The sequence below is a fragment of the Antedon mediterranea genome, chromosome 8 (assembly GCF_964355755.1).
Source record: "Antedon mediterranea chromosome 8, ecAntMedi1.1, whole genome shotgun sequence".
NCBI classification, from domain to species: Eukaryota; Metazoa; Echinodermata; class Crinoidea; order Comatulida; family Antedonidae; genus Antedon; species Antedon mediterranea.
This window is the reverse complement of record NC_092677.1, coordinates 2,199,649-2,213,041: the sequence shown is the minus strand read 5'-3', so window position 1 is coordinate 2,213,041 and position 13,393 is coordinate 2,199,649. Positions and strand designations below refer to the sequence as shown.

Here is a 13,393-nt window from a genome sequence, read left to right as displayed (position 1 = left end):
AAATTGAGTACCATGTATGCACACGTGACGTCAGAACATTACTGTACTTTTTTAACACTCAAGTGACGTCATCATTTAACTGTATTGTAACTCCAAAGTTGGGTGACGTTGACATTTTTTCACTAACATTTTATAGTCAATACAAATCTACAATAGAATGAATACTCGGAATCGTGTGTTTGTCTTTCCTTTTATTATTTGTACAAAAGAAAAAGGAAGTAGGCCTAGAGTACAGTAATGACTAATATTATTGAATTAATCATAATTATTATTAGTTCACGACGTTTATGGATTAAAAAAAAAATTTAAACAACACGATTACGAATACTATAAAAAGATGCAATATATATAAGTTCCGCCACAACAATATACAAAGGCTTATTGTCTTATTATAGTTATACATTTTCCAAGGTGGTATAAGTACAGAACAATAGCAAGAAGTATTGGGTTAATTCTCGATTAATATTTAATGGTGGAAAGAGAAATTCGGTTAACGCACATTGACGTCACATAGTCTGGCGCGGTGGCTTAGAATTACGGTAGTTCTAATTTGAAAAATATGTAATGTAGTATGTAGTAACATTATTGAATTGATTGGTTCCCACTTGGACGCGCAACGCAAGTGAGTTGACCAATCACAAGCCTTAAGCTTGGTTCCCACAGGTACGCAACGTGAGGACGTAACGCAACGTAAGTGATTTGGACCAATCACAAGCGATGGATGACACAAACAGTCTAGTTGCTTTTCATTGGTCAACTCGCTTGTTGCGTCTGGGAACCAAGCTTTAGTATATGACAGTGTACGAGTAAGTCACATGTAGCCTAGTAACACAACATCATCACATTGCTATTATTTTTACAGTACTATCAACATAAATGTCTTCGTCATTATTATTCTGATCAAAATGAACTAGCTAAACACAGCATTACTTATTGTCAAACAACGAGGCTAATTTAGGTTCACATAGTATCACTGCCATTTTAAACTTTTGATAGCATTCTGAGTCTCTACTTGCAATGATATCAACTAAAATACGCGCTTTATCCTCATTGGTCAACCCAGCTCGTACGCTGTGACAATCTTTCTCGTCAAAAACATCTTCGACTACAAGATACTCCAGAACACGACTTGTTTTTAAGTTTCGAATTAAAGAAGTTCGAATTGCTGACAATTCTGCGTTTTTCTCGTTCGGTGTTGAAATTGAACGGTGTAATTGCGTGTAAGTCCCGTCTAAAGTTTTGACGATGTCAGCGTATCTGTCTAAGAGCGCGTGCCTAAAATGTTGGTACGCGTGCGGACCTTTAGTTGTTAATAAATCAAGGAGTTTCTTCATTCGTTCTTGCGATGTCTTTGCTGCGTGAATTCTGTCACACTCAATCTCATTGAAGATGATCCTATTCAGGTATAACATCACGTGATCGACGTTTACGCGCGAAATTAGTAGTTCGTAGTTCAGGTTCAATCGCTCTCTGTCACGTGGTTCCATCATGTTGCTAGAAAAAAAAAATCATATTAATGGTATTAAACAACTTTGATAAATTTAAATATTAACAGTCCGTTGGGTGGATGGCGCTTGGACCGATGACAAAGACGCCGCGCGGTAAATACACTTTGGCGTGACACGTCACGCGTACGTTTAGAGTGACACCCGCAAAATTGCATTTTTATGTTTTTACCTGATTATTTAACGCACGCGTAATTTGTGTGATCGTTGTGTACTAACGTAACGATGAGAATTTTATAAATTTACAATTTATAAAATATTGAATGATGCGGATTATCAATATTTAATCATCAACAACATCAATCAAATGAATGATTAAAAAAATAGTCACTGGTATATATTGTACTGATGCTTCTCCATTAGTTGACAGTGTTTCTGTTCGTGCAGTACAAATTGACTTTTTGTGTCGGTTCGATAATACTATTCAGTGGGCATGATGTGAATAAAAGAAATTACTAAGCTGTCTGTAAAGTGTGTACATGGTTGAATCATTATTTAAATATATCCAAGTCGGATTGTGTTATGGCTGGAAGACGGAATACAATAGGTTGCTTGCTCATTATTTATTGAAATTAATGAAGCTATGAAAGGTACATCACTTTGACAAAAATAACTGCCCCTAAAGCTAAAAACATATTTGAAATTATACAAACCAATATGTATGCTTCTGGTTGGCAAATAGGTTAAGACTCAAATCGCTGAAAAACCCGAATGAAAGATCATTTATTGTTTAAATAAGAACGGATCATGCGTCTAATTATAACATCGTTTTGAGAGAGAGAGAGGCTCAATTGGAATCCATTATTTTTCAGTTTTGTAGGAGCAACCTGTTATAAAATTATAATCCTTCAATTTGATGAATCAGCGTCAACGTGTCCCTGAAAGGTCAGAGGAAGCTTGTGTTATTAAAAAAAACCGTGGGTACTTTAAAAATCGAAATAATTCACGAGTTTAAAACGCACTCTCCCAGCAGCACAATATAAAATCCATTTGTTTGCCACACGCCCTCAATCGCGATCAATGAGGTTCACTTCGTGCATTGCGCATGTCATGTTTCCATGGAATCATTTATTATCGTCTCGCAAGTTGATAGTATGGTGGCAAAACATAATTAATTATCCATGTTTAGCAAGATGTAAAATCGGATAAAATTAATATTTTTGTTAGTTAAGTAGAGAGTATAATATTTAAGAATGTCTATGACACACACGATACGTAAACCAGTGGTAAATCCCGCTAGGACTCATGATTATCTGTATGGTAAGTTATCGTTCATTTTCAGTTGTTTCTAGCCAGCAGAGCCCCTAAAACCGCGGCCGATATGCACTGTTCTGTGACTGGTGGCATAGGCCTAGCTAGCTAGGGCCAATAATGTTATACCTCTGTGCTAGGACCAACCCATGTAGTAGTAAACCTACCTAAAGGTAGGCTTTTACTTCATGTATGCCTAGAAAGTAGGCTAACCTAGCAGCTAATAATAATAATAATTAATATAGGCCTAGGAAATAATAATTATAAATAATCTATAAATAGGCCTAGGCTATATAAATTATGGTTAATTCTGACATAAACATAGGCCTAGGCGAGCACAATGCAAAAACTTCGGTACAAATCTCCGCCTTGGATACCTACCTTATCTATCTGAGATGTACCGCGAAATGTAGATTTGATAACATTAGTGTTCACAGACACAGCGACGCTATTGTTCCATATTTCTATCCTAGGAAGATATTATAAAGAGTTTTTTAACACAATTTATGATTTCAACATTAGATTTTCATCTCAATTTCAATTCTTCCCGGTCAAAGTAATTTCCGAGTTTAAGATAAGTTCACCTTGCAACAACCTGGTTTCAAATATTTTCTCTCTTTTATACACAAGGGAGCAGCATATTTTTTATTATCAACATTGAAAATAATACACTTCTTCGGGTATCGCCGAGAGTTGAACTTTCAAAAACTCCAACTTGGCGGAGCACGTGGTTTTCACCACAATTCGGCACAGTTCCCTTGTGTTGTTTTCAATCACCAACTTGTGCGAGCAGATGGTTGTTTTTATCCAACCTGTGCGAGCTTCTACTGAAACAACAAGTAAACTTCCACAAGCCCGCACTCTCCACACACCGTACCCATGTGCTCCTACTACGTACGGCAGCTGCTGTGAGGTTTTTTGCTATACGCATGCGTATTGTTTCACGTCACGTAGACGGACGTCAGTAGTTGATGTTTGTTTTTTTTTTCTTCTCTATGATTTCAACGCGTTACAAGCTCATCACCTTCATAAGTACTTTGTTTAAACTTTTTAGGCCTAGGAGGCCTACATTTCTATAGGCAATATTTTAGATATATCTACCGTATTAAATAATTGTAAGATAATTAGTGCCATGTCAAGGCCACTACATTTTAAATATCGCAAAATAGCTTGATTTCGGAATTTCATTGCACAATAGAAGCAAAACGTATGAATACGCCTTTTTCATTCACGAAACGGAACACATCTTCGATCGATGACAAACAATGCCGTGCAACGAAGCGTAACCAACAGAAATAACATAGCGTTTTCAAGGGATTTCAGGACACCATGTTAATTAAACAATCGCAACTCTTGTACGGAGGATCGTATGAGAAAATAAATTACTGTAAAATGTTCTTAAAAGATTGGCCTACATCACTGTGTAATTGAAAAAATTTGAAAAATTGTTTTCACTACTTTAAAATCCATCGAAAAAAACACCACAGTGTATTAAGCATAGGCGTTTTTCACCGACGTTTTTTCGCGGTGCAGTCGCGGTATAAAACATTAAAATTAAGTTAAAATAGTGGGCAAGTAAAAAAATGATGAGGGCAACCAAAATCTAAAACCTACTTGCCCGAAGGGCAACTAAATATTTTAGAATTCTGCGAGCCCTGGAGCAGTTAAAATAATAGATTTGACCCTAAAGGTGACTGGAAACAGGCACTTTCCATCAATCAATACAGTGTCCCTTTGGAAGACGAAAAAAAAAATCAGACTGGAGCTTAAGTTGGCCATTAATCATAGCCATTTCAGTTTTTTGTTTATTTTAAAACATACCGCGGCGCGTGTGTGAAGGTACAGTAGTTAAATAATAGGAATTATACTGCAAATTAATAAAGATCAAATTAAATATACGCCATAAAGAATCAGAATATATTGTGGGGAATAGTATTATAAAATTACATAGGGAGATTTGATAAGACATTTTTCGAGTGAAATCCCGATAGCTGAGTTTTATTGAGTAAGCTTGCAGGAATAACTGTAGGCTATCTTCCTGTGTCCCGTTAGGACCGAGATGTCTGCCCATGTTGCAAGCCGTACCATAATGTCTTCTTTCTTGGGCCCACTCTGTCACGGCAGCTAGTTTCAAAAGATGATTAAATTAAATAATGTATTAATAATTATTAGGATGGTATTCATTTGAATAAACGCCTCTCCAATAAAACATCACTTTGAATAATAACCCCCCCCCCCCAACCCAACTCAACTATCTAATAAACGTCCATCCACATATTTATAACAACACAATTATACGGTACTATTTGTAGTAGAATTCACCGCAATGTTATCTACAATTTACCAAGCATTTGTTATTCTTTTTTAGCACTTTTCATATCTATTAGAGGATTTCATTTGATTATAAATGCTACCATATTTTTAAAGCTACAAAATTTAACATATATCCCTCGAATAAGCACCTCCCTCAAATGACCTCCGCCTCCCCAAAGGGCCCTACCAAACAATAAAAACTGTACTTTAAAATGTTATTAATCATCTAAAACACTGTGAAACAAAGTAGTTTAGTTTTACGAATGTCAAGCATTTTCAATAATGGTAACCGACAGAAAACGTATAAGGAGAACATTATCATTCCGAAAACCATCGTCTACACTTCCTAGAGGGGGAGCGAGCGATAAATTAATAATTTATCAATAATCAATATCATTATCAAATAATTTAATTTTTTATTGTCATTTACTATCTACAGTATTAATTGAGTTAACATATTTTATTATAGATAAAGTCCACACAGTTTCAAGTGAAAGAGATCATGCCAGGGCAACATTTCGAGCACACACAAACACAAATCGTGTTGTAAGTATTGTTATAAAATATTGTATGTAGATGATATAGCCAAGCAAGGCATTCATTTGATGTTTACATATGATATGACATGTGTATGTAATAATATTATATTGAAAGATTTGATTTGATACAAAAAAATTAAAATATGAATAATTATTAATTTTAAATCCTTTGTTTTTTTTCCAGAAACGTGTACCTCAGTACAACACCATGTTCAGTGAACTGTCCCATCATCCAAGGTTCTCTGTGAGACTGGAAGCCACAGATCCGGTGCCAAAGTTCATTTCACGACAATGGCGAGGCTATGCCGAACAAAACCGAGAAGCGCTTATAAGATATACAACGTAAGAAAGGTTGAGTTGCTTGATGAATGTTACAAAACTGACATGATTAGTACATTTTAAATTTGATAAAAGACAAGCTAATTTGTGGTGTTAGAACTTAACACCAATAATTTCTAATGAGATGCACATTAAGCCTAGATAGCTGAAGAAATTCTGAAAATCTAAAGTAAAAAAGTACAGTTTTTTCCTAATTTAAAAAAATATATTTATCAAATTTTTTGTCAATTTTCTCATTTAAATTCATTGAAGAGTGTCTCACTGTCATAGCTAGTGTAGTATGGAGTTGTATGATAGCCTTATTTGAAATTCATTGTTTTGTAGATTTAACTACGCTCCGCACCTTCAAGTTCCACCAAAGAAGTTTGCTGATGCTGAAGTTTCTGGAAAAAATCGTTATAGATTTTTCCGTCGTCCTATCATTCCGTTTCTTCAACATGTTCCTCCAGAAGTTGTCCTACAGCAATCAAGGTAGTTATATTTTCTCTTCATTTTTTTTTTCATTATTATAATTTAACAGCTAGTAAATCCATTTTAGAGCAATAACTAAGATAAATTATTACAAAAATTATTACAATAACTTACTTATAATGCTTTTCTAACAATTGTAATGCTCAGATATCAATATCTAATATTCCTTCTAAAGGCTGGGTGTTGAGAATGTGTACATTACTTTTTTTCCTCCATATTTTAATACAAATGTTTTTCTCAAATTAGAATGGACCCACTTGGCCATCATGATCACATGCAAGAGAGGGCGCCAACACCTTTAACAAGAACGGTTGAAATTCAAACTGATTATAGAGAGAGCGAGACGCAGACTGACCCGTACACGCCAGAATACGTTGTCAGACCGGGATCACAACCAGAGCTGCTCACTCTGGCAACCTTGTCTCATGGTAAGACATCCTAATAAATAAAAATAAAAATATCTTAATAAATGAGTAAAAAAGCTTAATTCCAAAATGTAAATTCAACATGTTAATGTTATTCCAGGACACGGTTTACCTGCTGGTTTGGCCGAAGTAGAAATGATCGAAAGAGCTCGGGCCAAGAGGGCGTGGGAAGAAACACTTCCACCGTTAAATGATGTCAGCCAGCTCGAGAAAAGGAAGAGGATGATGGAAGAAATGGAACGTAAAGAGTGGGCTCTCAGGGAAGAGGAAATAGAAAAGTAAGAATAACGACTTTAGTTTTTAAGACACAGGTTGCCTTCCATACTTGAGAGATAAGAACACTATATAATTTTTTATATAAAAAAAACTTTACATCTTAAACTATATAAAGAAGGAGAAATAGAAAAGTAAGAATAAAGACTTGTTGTTTTGTTTATAGACAATTTTAACACTGGTTGCTTTCCGTACTTAAGAGATAAGAATATAGAGTTATTTATTTTTAAAAAAAATACTTCATGTCTTAATCTATCAAGAACAGTAAAGAAGAAAACATACAAATTAGTATTTGAAAGCAAAAGGCAATATTTTTTCTGCATGTTTCAATATAATCTTTTTTCAAATACATTAACAGATTGCAAGAGGCACGGCTAGAAATGCTCCGTAAAATCCTGAAAGATCGAGAGGAAAATCACATGGATTTGAATAGTAAAAGACTGGATAAACTGTGGAGTAAGAAACATAAGGAAAAAGAAAAGAAAGTGGCCTGGATAAGAAAAGAACACATTAAGAGTAAGTTTAGAAAAAACTGATTGTCTTCCGTTCAGTTAGAAAGAATACAGTTAGATTCCTTTATCATTTAGTAATTGTTTCTGGTAAGGATATGAGATTTATTATCTTTTGCAGCGATTCGCAGATTAACAGAAAAGCGCCGCACGGTTGAAGGAAAACTGGAACGCCGTGATGTCACTAAAACTTACGCAGATTACGATTCTCAGGTCTATGCTCCAATGACCCGGCTCGGCGTCTTCCTTGATAAGGGCTCGGAACAGAACGTGGTAAAAAGCAAATATTTAACAACATATCAAGGTAATGTTTATTCATATTTAATGCAAAAATTATACCACCACATTTTAAAATTGGTTATATTTAATCTGGTTTTTTTTAGCGTTGTTAAAAATCGATTTTTTGATTCTTTTTAAAAGGGCTTCTAGAACTTGAAAATTCACTTCCTGATTTCGTGACTCAACCTCGGGTAAAGGCGCCACGGCCCAGGAGCCAAAGCAAAACTGGGTTCATAAAAAGAGCTCAGCGAAAAGAGAAGGAATTGGATGAAGTCTACAAAGGTACACATTTTTTTTAGTTTTGTAAGTTGGATAAAAATAACTATGGATTCTGATAATAGTAACAATCAATTTTAAGTAAGTTTAACTACTAATAAATATTATTTTATATCTCCCGATATTTATAATTTTTATTGAATAATTTTGTAGAATGTATAATTAATTCTTAATGGTGTTGAATTGTATTGTATTGTAAATTTGTCATGTATTTTTGTACAGTGCTTTGGTCTCTGAGAAGAGCAAATTGTAAAAATTGTAATAATAATAATAATAATAATGTTATGAAATAAATAGGAATTAAGGACGCCAAGAATAAAGGAAAGGTGTCTGTGAAGCCATTACGCTTTCTTCAAAAGATCGAGAAGCCGGTTCCACGACCTCCAACACCAACTGTTGACATCCCTGACCAGCAGGAAGAAGAGAAGGAGTTGGCTATCATCTTTCTTCAGCAGGTCATCAGAGGTCGTGCTGTACAGAATATGGTAGGATCACCAGAGCTGTTTAGCTGTTTTATTCTTTTGTTTCTAAATCACTATTAACATATCCTTTTAAAATATCTATATTCTAAATTGCACAGCACCATGAACAATCATCGTTGTAATACTGCTATACAAATGGACATTATCTTTAAAATGTGTTATTTTTTGTTAGATGTTTGAAGGAAAGGAAAAACGACAGGAGTTAATCAACGAGCTGCGCAGTACTCACGCTCTGCAACAAGCAGAGCAACAGATGCAGAAAGAGGAGAAACAGTCAACGCTCAACTTGCAAAGACAACGCAAACTCTACGATCAGAAGGTAATCAAATTCCTTCAGCATTCTGTCGTTTTAAAAGATACAAACTTTTTAATATACATTATGGTGTATAAATGAGATATAAATAATTATAAAATCAGGAATATTAGTACATTTGACTAATGATTTTAAATGATTTTAATTGTCTTTTATAAGTCACCCGTGACGGCAGAGAAAATTTGTACAGCAATTAAGTTTGCTTTTGTTTTATCCTGTCACCGTCACAGGTTTTGTTTTATCCTGTCACCGTCATGGGTTTTGTTTTATCCTGTCACCGTCATGGGTTTTGTTTTATCCTGTCACCGTCATGGGTTTTGTTTTATCCTGTCACCGTCATGGGTTTTGTTTTATCCTGTCACCGTCATGGGTTTTGTTATGTTTTTTGTATTGTTTTATCATGTTTGTAAATTGACGAAATAAATGAAATTAAAATGAAATGACGAAATGTAATTATAATTAAGATGTATAAATGGTACTTGTTGCACTGTATGCTTCCATTAATACTGCTCTAACTCTTTTGTAGGAGTCATATATTGACGAGGCCCTCTCTAATCTAGAAGGAGCAAGCATTGGTGACACCCTTGATTTCCTGAGCAAAGAGCTAATCCGACTCCAAGAAGAACGTCGCATCCACGCATTCGCTATGCTCGCCGAGCGACAAAGGCGTATCCGTGAAGCGGAGGAATCAGGCAGACGACAAGTTGAAGAGCGTAGAAGGCGAGAGGAGGATGAAATATTCAAGCAAGTTATAAAAGTTCATCAGAACTCGGTGGATACATATTTAGAGGATATTATTATGGGCTCTATCGAGCAAACGGCGTCTGAGCATGCTCGAAATGAGATTCAAGAAATGGCGGAGCAGATCAACCAAGTAGCCTATGAAATGGAGGACAGGTAATTATCATCAGTTGTAGCTAGGTGGTTAATAATATGTTTGACTACTGATCCAAAGGTCACTATTTTTTCTCACGACAAAAACAAGTCCACTCCAAAATACTTTGAAACGGTTTTCTACCTTTGAAAAAGAACAATGAATGAACTCATGGATGACTATCATTGGCAAAAAATATGCTTAAGTAAAGCGTAATAAATTGCTTAAGTAAAGCGTAATAAATAGGTTACAGTATACAAAAATAAAAGAATACAGAATTAATTTTTTCTTAACTTTGATTGACAGGCGAACTGGTCTTGAATCTGAAGAAATCGTAGCAGAACTGGTGCACAGCTTCTTGCTGCCTGAGGTCCAGAAGCTGACCATTCGAGAAAAAAGTTAGTTGATTTTCACTTACTGTGTTTTTCAAGTTAATTTTGTCATTTATTATTTGTGATGAAATTGTACAGTAGCCTGATTATTTCAACTTTGACCTCTGTTGTTTGAATTATGTAAATGTGTTGTTTGTTTGTATTACATCTAAAACTCATTAACCTGTCTACAATCAAATTATTTTGACAAAAAAAAAGTTTGATGTGTCCAAATATGGTAGTGATATGTCCAAATATAGTAGTGGTATGTCCAAATATGGTAGTGATATGACATCATCTTATCTGGATTATTTCTCCAGTCAAACATACACAGAGAAAACATCTGTTAGCCGCTCACAAGATAATACACAAGGAAGGTGAGGAGGTGGTTGGCCAGTTCCCAAGGACTGTCAAGTCTACTGGAAGAGGATCACCATCTGATGGCAGTGCATCAAAACCTGCCACTCCTGATGTCACTAGAACACCAGGTGGCAGCAGACCAACTTCTGCCAACTCAAGACCACCAAGCGCTGGGTCAAGAAAATCTAGCAAGGGGTCACGCAAAGGTAAAATAGTTTATAAATCCATGTCCATTGATAGATACTGTAGGTACTTACTGTGAATTATAATAATGTTAACTGTTGATTTCTGGCCAGAAAATGCTGCTGATTTAGTCATTGTGACAGTGTGACTTTCCTAAATCCATGCTTGGAATTACAAATGCGTAACTCCTTCTTTGGGGACACCCCTATACACCTTTTTGGGTCCCAAAGGTGTCCCCTTAGTAGGAGAAACTGTACTGTATAATTGTATACTTCTTTTCAATTTTTAAAAGGATCGCAAAGTGGACAGCGGTCACCGAGTGGACAGCAGTCTCCAGAACCAGTGACATCAAGACCAGGAAGTGGATCGCATAAGTCTGTCTCAAGAAGAGGTTCAAACATGTCCGTTAAAAGCAAAAGAACCGGATCACCAGCGGTATGTGTTAACTGTTTATAGTTTTATTATTATGAGAGTTCAGTAGGTTTAATATAGGTTTAGGAGCAGCGTCATGTAGCTATGATTATTGGCAGTTCTAGAAAGCTTCCAGAATGCACAATGAATGCTATAATCTCATCAAAAGTCTGCCCATTGGTGTAGTCCTTTGAATATCTTTTTTCACCTACGAGTGTTTAACCAATCAAATATGTACTTAGCTGCAGTAAAGTTGAACTATTCTAATCTAACTCATTGCTATAATAATTTCACATATCTTGGTAATATTCTATGAATCATATGCTAAACTCTTATTCTACAAATGTGTGCTTTTGTTTCTTTAGAATTCTTGTTCTTAGTGCGTGAACTAGCACTCTGGTATGTGTACACCATCTCAGTGTTGCTTGAATGTATTTGCTTTAGCTTATTAACATCAAGGCATTATAATGCAACTATTTTTGTCAAACTGTGTGTTAAATAAAGCCTGATTATTCAGTTGTTTTGTGTTACTTTGATGAAATGAATATTTATTGATTTTAAAATACTGAATCATATTAATATGATTAAAAACTAAAATAAACTTATTTAATATGTTATACCTAAATTAATAATTGTTCTTGTTCTATGCTTTTATTTGCACTTTACTGTTTTGTGTTGTTTTTGTTTTGTTTGATACTGTACATCATATTTTTGATTGCATGTTAAACAGTTTTGTTTCCTAACATAAACTAAATTATTTCATTAAATTTTGTACCTTTTACTACAAACATTTTAAATTTGTTCCCACTGATAAAGGAAGTAAATATTAGATTATTATATTATTTGTTTACAGATGTTAGAAGGTAAACAGTCACCAGTGAACCGTTCACCTGTGACTTCCAAACCACAAACACCGGAAGTAGCACCAAACCCACCGGATACCACTACCACTCAAGATGTCACTACATCTCCAACCCTGCTTACTACACCACCACCTTCAAGCCCAGCTCAAGTGATTGACTCGGTACAGTCACCTGCTCCTCAAGCCCCATTAGCCACACCACCACTTTCAAGCCCAGCTCAAGTGGTTGACTCAGTACAGTCCCCTACTCCCCAAGCCCCATTAGCCACACCACCACCTTCAAGCCCAGCTCAAGTGATTGACTCGGTACAGTCCCCTGCTCCACAACCTTTAGAATCGGCCCAAGACACTGTTAAAACACAAGATACTGCAGAAATACAAACGCAGTCTGAGGAGGAACCAGCACCTGTTGCCTTAGAAGCACAGTCACAAGAAACGCAGAGCAAGGTGGAGAAGGACGACAACACAGCAGCAGATGACAAAAACACAGGAGCAGACGACAAAATGGCTGATTCAGAAGAGAATGAGCAATCTACAGAAACAGATGAGAAAGTGGTGGCTGACAATTCAACACAGGATTAAAACTTTTAACAAATTTGTTAATTATTAAAACTAGTATTAAATCCATCAATATTTCTACTTCTTAAACGTGTTGTTATTTCATTCAGATGTGTCTAGAATAATTAATTTAACGTTAATCTAAAATTATATTTCTAATATACAATCTTCATTTTGATTATGTATCACTATTGTAAATGTTGTACTATTATTAGTATTTCTTCATTTCTTGTAATGTTACTGATTTTTATTGGAACTTGATGTATATTAATTGTAAACTCTAAGAAAATTCCTGAAAAATATAGTGATAATATAATTCATATGTACAGTATATGAAATAATAGATATCTTTCTTTTCTCAAGAAACTAGTTCTTTTTTTCATTGTTGCACGTGGAAGTTTAACTCTGTCTACACTATCAAACTTTGTGTGAAAAAAAAATGTGATGTGCCCATATAATATGATCATGATGATGTTATATCACTACCATATTATTTGGCCACATTGCACTTGTTTTTGTCAAAATAGTTTGATAGTGTAGACAGATATTTAGGTTTTTAGCTGATATCTTGCTTGCTGTATGGTTAATATGTTGAGGGGATAAGTTTGTAGCAAACTACATTGCATTATGAACCATAGTACAGAATGCTATACCACCAACAAGCATAGCACAAACCACTCCTTATGGCTCTCTCTCTAACAGTCTTATCTAAAACTCGCTGTGACTAATACTGTATTAATACACAGTTATGTAAAAAGGCAACAATTTTCACTGTAATTGGAAAAACTAATTTAATTTA

At 35.1% G+C, this 13,393-nt stretch overlaps 2 protein-coding genes across 3 annotated transcripts; one reads left to right on the top strand and one right to left on the bottom strand.

Annotated features, from left to right (window-relative positions):
• Positions 1-40: 40 nt before the first annotated feature.
• Positions 41-2,220, bottom strand: LOC140057839 (uncharacterized). The gene is made up of 2 exons (XM_072103600.1): positions 2,159-2,220; positions 41-1,494 (listed from the first exon to the last, which is right to left on the bottom strand). Exon 2 carries the CDS (start codon positions 1,488-1,490, stop codon positions 927-929), a length of 564 nt encoding a protein of 187 aa, XP_071959701.1. The 5' UTR covers positions 1,491-1,494; positions 2,159-2,220; the 3' UTR covers positions 41-926.
• A 380-nt stretch (positions 2,221-2,600) lies between these two features.
• On the top strand, positions 2,601-13,385 carry LOC140056602 (cilia- and flagella-associated protein 91-like). Of its 2 annotated transcripts, XM_072102032.1 has the most exons (17): positions 2,601-2,765; positions 5,539-5,615; positions 5,793-5,950; positions 6,272-6,418; positions 6,665-6,846; positions 6,944-7,121; positions 7,475-7,632; positions 7,747-7,929; positions 8,046-8,186; positions 8,478-8,665; positions 8,835-8,981; positions 9,502-9,872; positions 10,156-10,247; positions 10,541-10,786; positions 11,056-11,198; positions 11,540-11,573; positions 12,028-12,168. In XM_072102032.1, the coding sequence occupies exons 1-16, from the start codon at positions 2,699-2,701 to the stop codon at positions 11,552-11,554; spliced, it is 2,493 nt and encodes an 830-aa protein (XP_071958133.1). In that variant the 5' UTR covers positions 2,601-2,698; the 3' UTR covers positions 11,555-11,573; positions 12,028-12,168. The 2 variants fall into 2 exon arrangements, with proteins under 2 accessions (XP_071958133.1, XP_071958132.1); XM_072102031.1 differs by lacking the exon at positions 11,540-11,573 and having other exon boundaries at positions 12,028-13,385.
• The last annotated feature ends 8 nt before the right edge of the window (positions 13,386-13,393 follow it).